This window comes from Protopterus annectens, chromosome 9.part0 (genome assembly GCF_019279795.1).
Source record: "Protopterus annectens isolate FY-2018-M chromosome 9.part0, PAN1.0, whole genome shotgun sequence".
In the NCBI taxonomy this organism is placed as follows: Eukaryota; Metazoa; Chordata; order Ceratodontiformes; family Protopteridae; genus Protopterus; species Protopterus annectens.
In genome coordinates this window covers 993,187,229-993,204,956 of record NC_056743.1, presented here as the reverse complement: position 1 = coordinate 993,204,956, position 17,728 = coordinate 993,187,229, and the positions used below count along the sequence as shown (strand labels likewise).

The 17,728-nt window shown below is 40.6% G+C and overlaps 1 protein-coding gene across 3 annotated transcripts in view; it reads right to left on the bottom strand.

Annotated features, from left to right (window-relative positions):
* The window catches only part of PMEL (premelanosome protein), a 706,375-nt gene that overhangs the window by 86,344 nt on the left and 602,303 nt on the right, over nt 1-17,728 (bottom strand). For all 3 annotated transcript variants that reach the window (XM_044083764.1, XM_044083765.1, XM_044083763.1), the window contains exon 5: nt 11,502-11,663. In XM_044083764.1, coding sequence (XP_043939699.1) covers nt 11,502-11,663 — 162 coding nt within the window. The remainder of the gene's footprint in view (nt 1-11,501; nt 11,664-17,728) is intronic.

The window sequence follows — 17,728 nt, the reverse complement described above, 5'->3', positions numbered from 1 at the left end:
GGAAGGAATGTGGGCTCTAGGCCAGTCCACAGTACACATTATGAGCTTCACTGTTTTGCAAATGATGGGTCACCAACAGAGATCATCTCGTTTTCTTTATCCATCTTGGAGATAATGCCCTCCAGACTGTCTTGACAACTTACATGAGATATGAATGTGAAACCCATCATCCTCTAGTCTAAGAATTGATGTGCTTCTTCACAGATGATGCATGTAGGGACAAACTTGAGAAGGGAAGGCATCAAGTGTCAGACATCAAGAAATTGTTTCTCAGAGAGATACATAACAATCATTGCATATCAGGACTACACTGGACTTCTTTGTTGAGATCAGGCCATGTTTTCTAAGGAAGGATGTCCACACATACAAGGACAAGTCTCACATTATTTCAAAGCACTGTTTGAATTCTAGAGCATGAGCAGCAGATCTACTAAAGGAGGACCCAGTGGACATAGCCATCATGCTCTGCTGAGCTTGGAGGAAGCCTAGAGAGGAGTCCTTGGTCTCAAATGACAACACCAAGCTCCACCCAGGTGACTTAAGTGACTGTTCCCAATGATCTGGAAGGTTGCTGATATTTTTTCCATACAGGAAAAATGTGAACCTGAAAGAATTGTTGAATTTTGATTTGGTAACAGCACAAAGGGGTTATGGCAAAATAGGGACTTTTAGATGAGGCCGATGCAAAATCTGATCCAGAGTCAAGGATTTATATGGAAATAAAATTAATGGTAGTGTGTATGTTCCAAAAATCATTTTAGTTGTGGATCTGTGGGAAAAGTTTAAAGTAGAAATCACTTTGTCTCTGGGTGGAGGCTTTAGTGGATAATTTGACAGCTCTAAGAAGTGGCCATGCATTTTCATGCTGAAAATTAATTAGCACAGTTGCAGCCCTATAAATGTGGTATGTGGACCAAACTAAAGGAAAGGCTGAAATTCATATAACAGGCATATGGCAACATCAGAAAGAAAAATTAAAACAGCCCTGCTGCAATTCATTTTTTGAATAAACATGAAGGAAGGTAAACTGAATTATTTTTTAGTGTACTGATCAAGCCATTGTTACCCAGATGTAGGGATGTTGAAGCTAGTTTATTGTATTTAGAAACTAAAATAATATTAAATTATGGCATTTTACACCCTACGGGTTTAAATCAAGAAATTAATATATGAATTATATATTAATACATAACAGTGTATAGGTGGATTTGATCAAAATTTTGTTCGTAGGTTCATAAGTAGGTACTAGGATATTGACCCTAGGGCCTATATAAGCCTAGCCAAAAAGGTACCCTGGCTTTCACCACCCAAGAAAATTACTTTCCTGTGCCCCTGTCGAGCAGAGTGGCGGAAGTGATTCCCGGGGTGAATTTCCTATTTCCCATCCAATCATCAAGATTTTTCTTGAAGAGTGCTAATGAGGAGCTTTGATATAAATAGTTAGTTTGTACCAGAGTATGGGAAGTCTCTGGGACAGGAATCTATCCCTCCAGCATGTTCTGTTTATTGTGGTGACAAGGTTTAGGTCCCTAGAGCATGTACCTTGGAGGGATTGGGATTTCTTTAAGTGGAGCATGTCCAACAGCTCTGGGTTTGACATAGCTTTGTATGTTAGGCAGAGATCGCCTCTGAGTAGGCGATATGCAATGGAGTAAAGCTGGAGTTTTTTGAGATGGTCTGCATAGGGCATCTGTTTGAGGCCGATAATCCTCTTTGTGAGGTACTTCTGTGACCTTTCCAGTTGTTGTAGATGTCTTGTGAGGTACATACCAAAAGGGGCATTGTACTCTATAATGGGTCTAATGAGTGACGAGTAGAGAGGAACAATGACCTCTTTCTTCCTGGATGAGAAACCTTTTGTGATGAGATGTGCCATGTAGAAGGATTTCCTGACTACTGTGGTGATGTGACTACTGTCCACCTGTGTCCCAAGGTCTCTTATCATACTTTCAGTGTTAAGTAGACTACCGCCTATGTGGTTATTCATGGGTGCAGAGTTTTTACCAAAGGGGGGGTGACAATGCACTTTTTGGCATTGAGCTTGAGGCCATGGCTTTGACACCAGGCCTCTGTCTCAGTGAGGCCCTTTTGTAGGATGTCTACATCGTTAGGAGTTTTGATTATGGCTCCTAGTTTGCAGTCATCTGCGAACTTTGTTAGCCAAAGACCTTCTGTGTTAGCCTGTACTTCAGAGAAGTAGATACCAAACAGGAGAGGACCCAGGACTGAACCCTGTGGTACTCCACTTGTCACTGATCTGAAGTCGGATTTGGAGTCTGCTACTTTCACATTGTAGGTTCTGTCAGTGAGCCAGTTGGCCACCCATCTTGTGACATAAGGATTTATATTTAATTTTGTGAGTTTATCTATAATTCCAGAGTGCGGGATGGTGTCGAATGCCTTAGCGAGATTTAGATAGGCTGTGTGAACCACCTTTCCAATGTCTACGGCTTTGGTGACTGCTTCAAGGAAGTCTATCAGGTTTAGGAGACATGATCTGCCTTTTACAAACCCGAACTGGGTGGGATCCAGAGTTTGGAGATTACCAATGTCTTTGTTTATAAGTTCCATGATGATACGTTCCATGGCCTTGCAAACCAGGCTCGTCAGGCTAATGGGGTGGTAGTTCCCGGGGTCTGTGGTGGCTCCCCCTTTGTGGAGTGGGCTAACCGTCGCTGTGTGCCATTCAGTGGGCACAAAGCCTGAGGTGAGGCTATGACTGAACATGGTATTTAGGTGGGGTGACAACTTCGTTCTGTAGTTTGTGTAGAACGCAGCCTGTGATGTTGTCAGGTCCCATGGATGCTGTGTTCTTGGCTTTGGAGAGTGTGGTTTTTACCTGTGCAGCCATGATTAAAGGAACTTTGGATTCTTCCGGTATAGAGATGGGGCCCTTAGGGGGTGAGAGGGGGGTAAAGTTAGCACTGGACCTATCCGCCAGGATGTTGGCAATATCAGTTGGTTCTGTATATTTAGTGCTATTGTGCTGTAACTCAGAGCAGATCTGAGTGTTGCCATTGAGATTCTTGACTTAGCTATAGAATGCTTTGTTGTTGTCTTTAGAATCAGTGGTGATTTTGTTTTCGTAACTAACTTTGGAGGATTTTATGAGGGATCTCATCCTCTTACTGAGGCTGACCAGGGAGTTCCTTCAATCATAGGATTTTACTCTTTTTTGCAACAGTTTCTTTCTTCTGTTGTAGAGTTTGTTTATGGCAGGGGACCACCAGATTGGCTTCCTTTTTTTGGAGGATAGCATCTTGGTTCTGTTAGGGATAGCATGATCCATGCACTTGTGTAACTGCTTATAAAGTGCATTTGTGTAGCATTCAACAGTCGTACCTCTACTGTCCATCTGCATGGGTGTCATGACGTTTGCCATTTCTGTCTTAAGAAGCGTGAAGCTGGCTTTGGAGAAATATTTTACGGTGGTTTCCCTAGGGGGTGGGGGCAGGATGTGGATGTCTAGGGTGATTAGCTTGTGATCGGATCTGACCAACGAGGAATTGACTTCTGGTGTGGAACACCAGTCGTCCATGTTGGTAATGACTAGGTCTAGGATACTGCTGCCCCTGGTGGGGGTGTGGATAAGTTGATCCAAGGCATTGGAATTTATGAATTCCAGAAAACATTGAGCAAAAGAGTTGGTACATAAGTAGTTTTCCCAGTTAATAATGGGGTAGTTGAAATCACCCATTATTAGAGTATTGGGTTGTACCCTAATATTGTCCAGTGTATCAAGAAATGAGGAGTGGGAATCCTGGGGCATGGTGGGGGATCTGTAGCAAGCTACAATTTGGATTGCGGTCTTGCTCAGAGTTAGTTGCACTTGGATAATCTCGGATGCAATATGCTGAGCAACTAGCCTGGAGATGTGGATATCCTTAATGAATATGGACACGCCTCCACCTTTAGTGTTTCGGTCCAGGTTAGGTGTCCGAAAGGTGTGGTATGAATTATAGCCTGGCAATGCAGGGGTGCTCTCTAGAGCCTTGAACCAGGTTTCTGTCACTGCACAGATGCAGATGTTCTCCATTTTAAGGAGTGCCTCAAGTGAGTGCATTTTGAGGTTGACTTCTAGCAATGAGTAGCATTACCCTCAAATTTTGCTTACTTGTACCTGTTACGGTAGCAAATTTGTCATTTGAACCTTGCCTAAAAAAGGCACTATAGGGGTGGTAAGAGCCTTAGCCAGTATCCGGAATCCCAAGGGTGACAGGGGTGCAGGCCATCTCCGGCAAAGAATCGTGGTTTGTCAATCATGTCATCCCAGGCAGACAGATAATGGATCCCCTTAGAATGACACCAGAAGTTTAGCCAATTGTTGAAGTCAATAATTTTATCCTTGTACTGTGGTATCATTCTGGGTGATGGCAGGATGCTACTCAGGGCTAGGGTCATACCTGCCTGGGCTACAACATCAGGGAGCTCCTCCATGTCTTTTTTTCATGTAGCCCAGGGAGGTACTTCTCAGGTCATTCACACCAACACAGACAATGACACAGTCATAGTTACACTTGTTGTGGAGCAAAATGAGTGCGTGCATTATGCGGCGGATCCTGGCACCCGACAGGCAGCTGACAGTAACTTTCTCCTTGTTTAGCCTGGCGAGTGGAACATCAGTGTGCCTGACTATAGAGTCACCTATGACTAGAGTGTTGGGTAAGTTGTTATGCCTTATGGGCTTAAGTTCATATATGTTTACATGGTGTATTATATATCGTTTTAAGAATAAGTATAATTATATAATGACTGAATAATTAGTGGTTGTAACCTATATAAAGGGGCTGGTGTAGTTATGATGTCAGATCCTGTGAAGGTGAAAAGTCAAGGCAGCAGATTGATTGGCATTTGCAAGTGTAGAGCGGTCATTTGGATCTTCTTTTGTTGTTTTTATTGTCGTAACTATCATTTTTTTTTTTGTTAGTATGGTTGTTAATGTGCTTTAACTGAATGACCAAGAAACTGGTGGTGCTTACACTCAGGTTGTACTCCCCGAGTTGCCACCTCCAGAGGTGTACTCTCCCATCACTAAGTATCTACTGAAGCAGAGGATGAGCTTGAACTGAAGGCCTTGTTAACTGAGAGCAAGGATGCAAAATGCAGAGACTAGTAGCACATCCGAAGAGAGTGGGCATATCTCCAGGAGAATGTGACCACTGCCTTGCCCTCTGAATCTTTAGGCCTTTAACAATGCTGCAACAAAGGCCTGCCACCAAATGTAGGACCCTCATGCAATCCCCACCCTGTATACTTTCAAACTCTACCATTCTCATTGTAGTTAGGTAGATAAAAGCCACTTTCTGCTACGGGTGGCTGGGATAATCCTGTCACGGTTATGCAGTTCTTTACATCATTCTCTACCACACAGCAGAAACAGTGGCAGTGTTTTGTAGCTATAATGACACACAGAAGCCTTTGGCGCAACAGGCATCGAATGTCAGAACTTTTCTTCAACAAGTGTGATGCTCAAAATCTAAACTGTGTGAGCATCAGAAAACAGCTAGCAGACTCAAGGTGCAAATGACATTACAATTAATACCGGCACATAGCATATATGCCCCCCAGGGAAAACCTGAGAGGAAAATATGACAAACTCATGCAGAAGGAAGGATAATATCAATTGCAAACCCATTGAGGAGGGTCCCAGTATTAGAATACTTATTTCTTTGAAAAATATCGTGAATGTGACAAATGTAATTTCTCAAAACCAAACCAAACTTATTTTTAAACCCAAATGAAGATTTTGCATTAAGTGAACAGAATTTTAGCACTAAGATTTAAAATATGTTTATTACTTTTCTGCACAGGGAAGATTCATAAAAAATGCAAACATTTGGGACAAAAATAGTAATAAGTCATGTTTTAGTGTGGTTTAAGTAGCTTTGCAACTTTGTTAATTCAGTATCACAGTCTGGAACTTATTATATATCCTTAACATCAATGAGCGGATTACTTTCTGTCAGTGAAAAGGGAATAGCTACTTCATGTGAAAGTGTTTAAGTATCTTATGGTCTTGTTCAAAAGTTTAGGCAGACGAGATCAAGAGACTGAGCAGCAGATGGGTACAGCAGCAGCATTACTGCAAGTGCTGTACTCAAATGTGGTAACAAAATGAGAGACCAGTCAAAGAACAAAGATCTTCATTTACTGGTCCAGTCTATGTCCTGTCCTCATCCATCATAGTGAGATTTGTTTATTGGGCAAAAGAATGAGATCTCAGATACAAGAGGCAAAAATGGGGTTTGGTTACAGAGTAGCTGAGAAGCTTAGTGATATAGGGGGAAAGTAGAAAAGAGGATTATTAATGGAGAAGTTTAAGAAGTAAAACTGAATTTATGGATTACTTATGAAGTGAAGCATTTAGTGTAGAAAATCCAACCCAAGTAATGTCACAGCATGATGGAACAATGAGCCCTCAAACCAAGGAGAAACAGATGGAGTGGGAGGCACCTGAAGACTTGCCACATGATGATGCTTTAGAGCCTTATGTAGGAAACTGTCATAAAAATTCAGCTGAAGTTGCACAGCAAGGGAAGGAGCAGGAAATGGTGGCAACTTTAACACAGGCAATGTTGTGGAGTGATGCACTGATGTGTTCCCATATGAAGGAGCAGCAGACGATGCAGGATGCATCTGAACAGAATATGTCATATGAAGGTGTTCTGGAACTTTCTGCAGAATGCTCGTAGGAAAGACAGAGCAAAGAATGTGCTTTCAGTTTAGAAGAAAATGATATAAGGGAAAAGTTGCTTGATTTAATAGGGATAAATAGACATATTAAGATTGATGAAAGAAATAGATTACAGAAAATAAACAAAACCCAAAATATTAGAAATTTGATAAAGCAGATAAACAACAGTAATCAATACTATTGAGAAAAATTCATGTGATATAACAGAAGTACTGTGCAGTTAAATTAATAAAGGTTTGTAGGTTCATACGTGTATACTAGGCCAACGGCCCTGGAGCCTTTACAAACCTAGCCCATAGAAGTGTCCTGGCATCATGCTGCCATTAGTTCCTGGTGCCTCTATCAAGTAGCGCCACTGGAGTGATCCCCGGGGTGAATTTTCTATTTCCCATCCACTCAAGATTTCTCTTGAAAAGGGCCAGTGAGGTGTTCTGTTTGATATGCATGGGAAGTCTATTCCAGAGCATGAGCAGTCTCTGGGTTATGAGCCTGTCCCTCCATCATATTCTGTTGATTGTGTTAAAGAGGTTGAGGTCCCTGGAGCGTATGGTGTGGAGGGATTGGGATTTCTTTAGGTGTAACACTTCTAACAGGGCTGGGTCAGACATGGCTTTGCAAGTCAAGCAGAGATCGCCTCTTAATAGACAATAAGAGATAGAGGAAAAGCTGTTTTTTTTTTTTTTTAGTCTGTCCATGTCAGGGCTGGTAACTCAGCATGCAAAAATCACCTACCAATCATTAGCGGACCGGAGTTCCGCTGTGGCGACCCCTAACCGGGAAAAGCCGAAAGACGCAACAAAGTCTGTCCATGTAGGGCATGTGTTTAAGGCCTAGGATCCTCTTCATGAGGTAATTTTGTGGCCTTTCCAGCTGTTGCAGGTGTTTAGTGAGGTACATGCCAAATGGGGCATTATACTCGATGATTGGTCTAATAAGGGAAGAGTATTGAGAGATGATGACCTCTTTCTTCCTGGATGCAAAACCCTTGGTAATGAGATGAGCCACATACAAGGACTTTCTGACCACAGTGGCAAACTGGTGGTCAAAGGAGAGGTTGCTGTCAACTTGTGTCCCCAGATCTCTTATAATGCCTTCAGTCTTCAATGGGCTACCATCAATGTGGTAATTAGTGGGAACTGAGTTTCTCCCAAAGGGAATGGTGACGCATTTTTTGGCATTAAGCTTAAGGCCACGGTTTCAACACCAGTCACTGGTCTCAGTGAGGCCTTTCTGTAAGATATCTATATCACTCGGGGAGTTAATAATGGCTTGCAATTGTCAGCGAACTGTGTTGGTCTGGACCTCTGAGAAGTAGATGCCAAACAGGATAAAATCTTACCACAAAAACACAGAGCAATAAGGGAAAGGAAGGGAAGAAATAAAATGTCTCCAAGGAAGCACTGAATAGAGACAACCATAAAGCAATTAAGACAAGAAGTGTCACTGTTAGAAGAATACAGACGAGGGAACAAATCAACAAAAATATTTAAAAAGATAGACTTGGTAAAAGCAACACATAGTATCAAAACAGACCAGGATCTATCCTGCACTATTGCAAATAATAAACTAAAGATATCAACACAGGCAGAAAAAAACTTAGAAGTTATGCAGATAAATACAATGGAAAAATAAGCAAAAAAAAAAAAAAGTTTTATACAGAACTGGGAAGCAAAAGGAATAGAAATGCTACCAAAAAGAAAAGATAGACACATTTGGAGAAATATTTATGAACACCTTGTGGAACATAACAAAGATGCTGAATGGAGAGAAAAAATGAAAGAAGCAATAAGGAGTTCTAGTTTAGAAGATATGAAATGGGGTGAATTTATGGCCAGTGAAAGTAAAACAAAATTAAGAAACGCTCCTAAATGGAAAATACCAGAACCAGCTGCAGTACCTAATATCTTGCGAAACGCATTAACATCATTATACAAAGATTTAGCCCAAAGTAAGAATTACTTATATGTGAATCCCAGACACCAACAAAGTTAACAAGAAAAATTAAACTCCTTAAGAGTGAAGCTGTAAGCCATCCTAATATTTATAGACCATTTGCTAGTTATGTACAAACTATATAATAGAATTGATGAAGACAGAGTTTATAGTCATTTAGAAAAAAACTCAATCATGGCACTGGAACAAAAAGGCTGCAAAAGAAAGTCAAATGGAAGAAATAAGCAATTGTTGCTAAATAAAGCCAAAACAGAGAATTGTAAAAAGGAGAATAATCTAAGTATGACATGGAAAGATTACAAAAAACATCTGACAACATCCTACATTCATGGATACAGGAACACTTACAGATATACGAGATACAACCTGCATTGATCAATTACATTGCATTGACCATGAAACAGTTTAAAACCACTTTGCAGTTAAACCATGACAAAGGGCAACTTATTATCCCAGGGATAAAAAATCAAAGAGGGATATTCCAGGGTGGTCCTTTGTCACCGCTGCTGTTTTGTCCTCCCTGTAACCCATTAAGCTATTTACTTAACCAACTAGGCCATGGTTACAGTTTGGCTCCCAGAAAAAAAAAAAAACGTTTCAAAGGCATCTCATCTATTTTCTTAAAACTATACAGTTCATCAGATGAGGAGTTGAAAGCACGAAGTCAAGTGGTTAAAACTTTTGCACATGATATAAGAATGCCATTTGATCCTGATAAGTGTGCAAAGGTAACGTTTAAAGCAGGAAATTTGCAGTACCAAGAAAATTTTAATCTGGGACAGGACTTTGATATAAAGGAGCTTGACCAGGAGGGAGTGTATAAATATTTGAGAACTGATGAAGGATCGGCAATAAAAGATGAACAAATGCAAATAAAACTCAGTAAGGAATACCTCAAAAGACAAACTAATACTGAAAACAGCCTTGACACCTAGGAATAACGTTCAGGGTATAAACCAATTTGCTCTTCCTGTTCTAAATTATAATTTTGGGGTTAATGACTGTCCCCAAAAGGTAATGGATAAGTTGCACAGGAAAACAAGAAAAATGCTTCATATTTATCAAATGATATACCAAGATTATATATTCCTCGTTCTGAAAGAGGTATGAGACTCCTCAAAACTGATTACATGTACAGATCTGCAGTCGTGTGACTGCATACATATCTGTTGACCTCATCAAATCCAAACATAGTGAAAGTTTTAAAACATAAGGAGAAGTGGTCTAAGTTTATTTCCATTCCATGCTTAGTTTAGCAGAAGTATATTGGTGTCAGTGGGAATGGAAATGAAATCAGAGGTAACAAAAATCAAACAGCAACTGAATGTACCAAAAAAAAAAAAAAAGAATATAAGGAGAAGAACCAGATGAGAAGGAAAGGAAAGGAATGTGAAACAGGTATATATATTGTGGTAAGTACAGAGATCTCATAGAACAACCTCAAGTTGGTCAGGATTAAATGCAGGAATGGTCAAGGAGAGGTGAACTGAAATCAAAAGATGAAAGATTAATAATGGTGACACAGAATAGTGGACTATGTACACATTGGTTTAAAAAGTGCATTGAGCATGTGTGAAAAACAGACAAATGCAGGTTCTGTAAAAAAAGAACTGGAGACAGTCACACATGTTGTTGGATCTAATACACTCATGGTAGAAGGCTTGTATACTGTAAGGTACAATAATGAAGCAAGACTACTGAATTAGGGATTGTGCAAACACTACAACATTGATGTAGTTGAGAAGCACTGGAAACATGAACCACAAAGTACAGAGAATGATGTATTGTAAATCCCATGGGATCACCCATCACCAACAATTCAAAAAACAGGTGAGAGAAAAACAAATATAGTAGTCCAAGAAAAAAACACAAAAGCAGCACTGATCATTGAAACTGCTAGACCCAGTGATTACAGTGTCTTATGTACAGAGAGACAAAGTCATAAAATACCAGGATTTGCAGGCAGAAATGAGAGCAATGTGGAAGAAGGATAACCAGAACATTCCAGTAGTAGTAGTAGGAACAATAGGTCTAATAAAAAAAATTACAGTCAAATTTAGAGATGTTACTGATACATGCAACTCCATATGAATTACAGAAGGGGTCAATTCCGAGCACATTGTGGGTGTTGCAAATGGCACTTTTGACTAACACCAAAAACAAACAATACTAATTTCATAAACTTTAATCATACCCTGATTTAGGAATGGGGTCCATTCCTGTCATAGTATTAGAAACCCAAAAGACTTGGAGAAGTTAAACCAGAGAAACTCAGAGTACAGCCATTGTTCCTCTGGAATGAATGGACTCAAATGAAGTGATCTGGACACCCTACTGAGGATGCCCTCTGAATGCTTATCATGGGAGCCTTCCCTGGTAAAATCCACTGGTAGGAGGTGCAAGGGCAGATCCAGGGCATGCAGAAAAGGTTATATCATTCAGCTTGCCTGAGAATTCCTATGGGTTTTACAGGATGAGCTGGGGAATCTTCTATGAGAAAAGGGAGGTTTGGTCTATGCCATTCCACTAACTACCACCATGAACCTCACAAAGACGAGATGGCTAAGTGGATGGATGGAATTCCAAAGTATTTCAGTTCTGAATACAAACATTTAACACAGAACCAAACTGTATATTGTCTTGTCTGTTTATACTGTAATTTTAGTCGGGTTTTATAAAACAGAAACATATTAAGAATATTAAACCAGGCAGTTAACACACTGAATGATCATGGCTGTAAAACTGTCTCTTCATGTGTTTGTTTAATTCTAAAGTTCTCCAACATACCTTTGATAGCTCAAAAGCTCTCTCTGCTTACATGGCAAAACTCAGAAACATGCCACAAGTCACTTACCTGTGATAGCGAACTGAGATGTGCCTTTCCCAATAGGAATGAATTTCTGACGTCCTCTATAATGGTAAACAGTCACTTCCATGGTGTAAGAACCAAGGGATACGTCATGCGTGTCCACAGTTAGCTGGGATGTAGGGCCATCTATTACTTGCCAGTATTTTCCTGAATTAGAAATATATTTATTAAGATGGTAAACATGTTTGTAAGAGATTTATATATATATATATATACTTTTATTTCTTTTCCCACAATTGCTAGGTAATGTTTCCTTCATCCAGTACTTGCAATCCTCACATTCTACCACTTCCATCCTTTTACCTTGGTGAATGGAAGCTCAAATACATTTAGATGGAGAAAATGTCTTATGTATGTCTCAACCTTTTAGATCAATAAATATGGACAAAGCCATACATAATGGGAGGAGAAAGGCCCAAAAATAGGAACAATTTTTAAGGATTGCTCTTACAAACTTAGAAAGTTGATAGAATAATAGTTTTTGCATTAGCATGAATTTTCTGAAGGGATAGAAGTCTGAAACTCAAATGTCTGTCATTACTTTCTGACTGCCATCCTTGATAATGGTTTATTAGAAAACCAAAATTGTATGAGGAACAGACAAAAATATGAGAAAAAAATCAGGACATTCTGTGAAAATCTGGACAGTTGAGAGGTATTGCTTACATGCAGTTGAAACTCAACATAGTAATGTGGCCACTGGTAGCCACATGTAAAGTTTAAATGATGCCATAAGAAATAAAAATGACAGCACACTCATCTCCATAAATTGATTCAGTTCCACCCTTAGGAAAACAGCACAATAAATAATTTCTTCTCCCTCCTGGAGCTTTATCAGCTGTGAACCAAACATTTAAAAGTATGATATTAATTAACATCAAAACTACTTCATTTAAGAGCTATTAAAGGCATAGCATCTAAATAAAATAAAAGTGTCTGCAAACTAAAATACATCCATTATTTAAGTGTACTATTAAAATCCATAAAAACTAGAAATACGCAAAGTGCTTCTATTTATAGTTACTGAATAAGGACAGGAACATCCTCCATGCAGAGGCTGTTAAGATTTCCAAAACAGTGGCTGTGATCATAATTTAGATTCAATGGATTTGGACTCTGAGCACTGGCTGCAGATCACTTCCCTACACTTGTTCTGCAAATATCTCAGCTGCTGTTTCTTATTTACTCTATTTTCTTTCACCTCAATGACTGCTAACCGCCAAGCCATAGTCATGGCTGCCATCATCCATTAATTTCCCTTTACAAGGCAAGGGCATAGTCATGTCATGACAGTCATCTTTTCAGCAACTGCATCGACATCCAAGGGAGGGCATGCAATAGGCCATCACAATGGGTGTCACCCACTTCCATGAGTGACAATAATCTTCAAAGTCCTTCCCCTCTTTCCAAGAAGCACCTCTGCACAATCTCTGGTCTCCACCAGGGAACCTAGGATGGCATATGCACCCTGGACATGCTGAACTAATCCCTTCCTGGTAAGAGAAGCAACCAGGCACTGCCTTGGCACCCCCCCCCCCCCATCTCTCACTCTCTCTCCCTCTTTTCCTCTGTCATTTCTTCCAGTACAAACAGCACTATACAAACCAGAGTCACCTGGGTCATACTCAGAACTTCATCTCTCTATGCCACAGCACTAGCTTCTGCTTCTTTTTTCCTGAGGTCAATGGCATTAACACTCATGAAGTCTATGATGAACTGGTATGAGCTTGAGTACTGAATCCTTATACCCAAAGACAGTCGGGATGAGGGTCAGTGTTGTAACATCGTCTGATATGTCCAACTATATCCTTCCTGACAGAATTCACATCTATGGCAAAATGTATTCCTTGTGTAGAAGTAGAGGATGTGCCAGTGATGGGAAATGTCCTGTTACCAGGGAGAAGGTTAACAATACATAGAATAGTAATTAGTGTTTGCAGAAGGAGGGGGCCTAGAGCATTTATGCATGGCTACAAGTAATTGACCTGGGGAGAAAGGACTCATCTGCTCTTCTCTAGCGGTTTAGTAGTATTTCCTAGTGAGAAGTTCACTAAGGAATGAGATCCAACAAACCAAACCTTGTTGGCTACAAGGGTATTTTACTATTCCAAATGGGATGCAACAGTAAAGGTGGTATTTTGCAGACTGTACATAATTTGGAAATAATCTTCAGTATATCATTAGTCACAGGTTCCAAATATTAGAACAGTCAAAATGTTTGCTTGCTAGCCATAATTTGAAACTTTAGGCCAACCTAAAGTCAGCAAAAATTAATTCATTATAGCCAGATTTACCAATCCCACTCCTTCAAAATCTGCAGTAAGCAAAGCAAATGCAGCAGTATTTAGAAACAGTCTTAATTCAGTTCTGTGAACAAATCAACAAACACCCTTTCAGCAAATATGTTAAATTTCACCAAATAAGGTTTTGATGATGACAAGACCCCTTGTACCCCCAAACACACTCTTGCAGAGTTACACTAATTCTGAGGTAATAAAATCTGGTGGAAGTGAGAATAAAAGCATCGTTAAATTCCAGGTTTTATGATCTCACAGCCATTTGAGGTGTGTGGAGGTGAAGTACCTTACATTGGAGAAAATGAAGGCTTGCACCTCTGTAGAATTTGTGCTCCCTTTCTGGTTTGTAGTGTGTGGCACTGTAATATAATTGGATATATTCTGAGTGACCCTACATTCAGTTAACATATCTCTAACTGATCTGCTCTTTTGAAGTAGTGGGTTAAGTAAGTTGGACTATGATTAGGTTTTCTTTGCCCAATTGTTTATTTTGCAAAAAAACTTTATTGCTCAGAACCAAGTCAACAAACAAACCCAGCAGAGAACATATTTACAAGACTGTGCAAATTACACTGTTACAGTATTTCCTCTGAAGTGACAAATGCATGAGACTTTTCAGTAGTTCAGTGAAAATAAAAAATATAACTTGCTTGACTTAGTATTTATTAATCCTTCTACATAACTGGTTTTCTGACACACCCCATATCTATTCATCTCTTATCCCCTACTAGAAGAATTCATTCCTCTTAATATTATACAGTAGTAGATTTACAGAACTGGGGAGACAGAAGAAAAAAATAGCTGTTCCACTGGCATTTATCCACTATTCTTCAATTATATTTCGGCTCGATTCTTAAACCTCTTTTCTTTATAGTAATGCTTTAATAACCTGCTCCTAATCAAGTGCATCAGGCTCTTCCCTAAAACACTAGGTTTTATATCTCAAAAGTCCCCAAATCTTCACCCATAATATTGTGCTCTTGGTTAATCCTTTCCACTTACATAGCAAGATACTGTACCATCAGTCTTGGGCCTACAGATCTCACAATCACACTGCTTCACATGTGGTGAATACAAGAACAAAATAATAAAATACATTTGCAGCACTGGACCATTGGACCATAAATAGAAGTTATGTTCTTACCATAACGTTCCATGTTAGTTGTCTTCTTCTCGCCTTCTTCTTGCTGGATGGGTTCGGAGCCGACCTCGGCCCGACTGCCACTCTAAAAGCTCGAGAGTTGGTTCCACCGGCTCGAGGCTCCCCTTATATCCCACAATGCTAGGCGTGAGTTACCTCAGATCTCGTTTGTGAGCTAGGCCCAGCTAAAAATAGTACCAGAATAACTGGAAAGAAGTCCACCTCTATAAACAAGGGAGAAGTGAAAGGGTGACCTACAGCCTGATCCAGGAAAATATGCACAGCAGAGCATATACCTATAGTAAAGAGGTGGTAGAAAGAGAGGTCACAATCAAACTCCTCTAGGTCTGTCCAGGCCAGGGGGAAGGAGGGTGGGACGCAAGAAGAAGGCGAGAAGAAGACAACTAACATGGAACGTTATGGTAAGAACATAACTTCTATATGTTAAGTTGTCTATCTCGCCTTCATTCTTGCTGGATGGGACCGCGTCCCTAGCACCTTGTCCTGGGTGGCCTAACGGAACAGACTCTTGAGAACAGTGGTACCAAAGTTAGCTCTATGTCTGGAAGCTAAATCCAACTTATAATGTGAAATGAAAGTATGAGGAGTAGCCCAAGTAGCCGCTGCACAAATGGTGTCAATAGGCAGTCTGTCTTGGAAAGCTATAGAAGTAGCCAAGGCTCTGGTGGAATGGGCCTTAGGTTTATTAGGCAGCTTATGGTGTCTAATTTCATAAACAATGGAAATCAGAGATGTTAGCCATCTAGATAGTGATACCTTGAAACAGAAAGTCCCTTTCTGCCTTCTGCATAAGAGACAAACAGCTGGTCAGTTTTTCTGAATTGTTTGGTCCTATCCAAATAGTACCTTAACTGACGATGAACATCTAGCCAATGCAATTTTTGTTCCGACCTATTAGAATACCCTGGAAAAACACAGGAGGTCAATGCTTTGATTTAGGTTAGACGCAGAGGTCACTTTAGGTAAAAAGGATGGGTTGGTTCGTATGATACCCTGTCTTTTTGGAACAACAGATAAGGAGGTCGACAGCTGAGTGCATGAAGTTCTGAAACTCTTCTAGCTGAAGTAATAGCTACGAGAAAAAGAGTTTTCCATGATAGCAATTTTAATGAACAGGCAGCTGCAGGTTCGAAAGGGGGAAGAATCAAAGAACTGAGAACTAAATTAAGGTCCCAAGGAGGAGGAGGATTTCTTATAGGAGGTCTGAGTAGAAAAACTCCTTTCAAAAACGCTTTGCAAAGCTTGTGGGACATAATGGCAGATTCTGAAATGCCCACATGAAAGTTAGATATAGCTGCCAATTGAACTTTGAGAGTAGAAGGAGATGAACCTGCATGAAAGAGTTCAGCTAGAAAATCAAGAACCACATGGATGGGAGCAGTGAAAGGATCTAAGTCCCTTCCTTGAGCCCAATAGGCAAAACGTTTCCACTTACTAAGATAAATTTTTCGAGTGGAAGATTTGTGTGAAGCTATTAAAATATCTCGAACAGTGTGAGATATTTGAGGAAGCCTGGCTAGGGTAGGAACTGGAGGAACCAAGCAGTGAGGTTCAGAGAGGGGAGGGAGCGATGCAACTGACCCGATTGATGGATCAAAAGATCTGGAACTAGGTCCAGATGCCAAGGTTGCTCCAACAGAAATTGATGTAGAAAGGGGAACCAAACCTGTCGAGGCCAGTAAGGAGCAATGAGGATCAGAGAGGCCTTCTGAGCGATAGCTTTCTGTATCACTTGAGAAATTAGTGGGAAGGGAGGAAATGCATACAGAAGTCCCCGGGGCCAAACTTGGACTAGAGCGTCTCTGCTGGATTGGCCTGGTAACGGGAATAGGGTGAAATAATCTCTGCACTTGCTGTTTTGGGGTGTAGCAAAAAGGTCGCAGCAAGGCTGACCCCACTTGAGAAAAATTTTTCTCGCAATAGAATCTTTCAGAGACCACTCGTGAGGCATGAGGATAGCTCTGCTCAACTTGTCCGCGATTTGATTGGACTTCCCGGGGATGTGCGTTGCTATCAGAAAACGCTGAGAAGAAATCGCCCATTGCCATAGTCTGAGTGCTTCTCGACATAGGGGGTAGGACCTGGTTCCGCCTTGTTTGTTGATATACCACACTACAGACATGTTGTCCATCTGGATTGCTATCGTTCCCAATGGAAGAGAGTCTTGAAGGGCTTGCAACGCTAAAAGCACTGCTCTCATCTCTAGAACATTTATGTGCAAGTGGCATTCGTCTGGTCGCCATATGCCCTGGACAGTTCTGCCCTGATAATGCCCCCCCCACCCGATCAGGGAGGCGTCCGTTGTCAGAGTAGCAACTGGAGGGGAAGGAACAAAGGGTCTTCCCAAGAGGAGCTGAGGGGAAGACATCCACCACCGAAGATGATTCTTGCATGTTTGCGTAATCATAATGGTGTGAGACATCGGAAGTTGTTGGTATGACCATTGTGTGAAGAGCATCCATTGAAGGATTCTCATGTGGAATCTGGCTAATGGAAGCAGAGGTATGGCAGCCGCCATAATCCCCAATACTTTTAGAACTAACCTGGCTTTGACTCTGTTGTTGCTGAAGAGGAGCGAGACCAGTTTGTGTATGTCTGTTATTCTCTGATCTGTTAACCTCGCAGACATGTTGACTGTGTCTAGATTTGCGCCTATGAAGGTAATAGCACGACAAGGCGACAAAACAGACTTTTTGCAATTTATTGAGATGCCTAAGTTTTGACAAATGCGAAAGGTGTAGTCTCCGGCCATT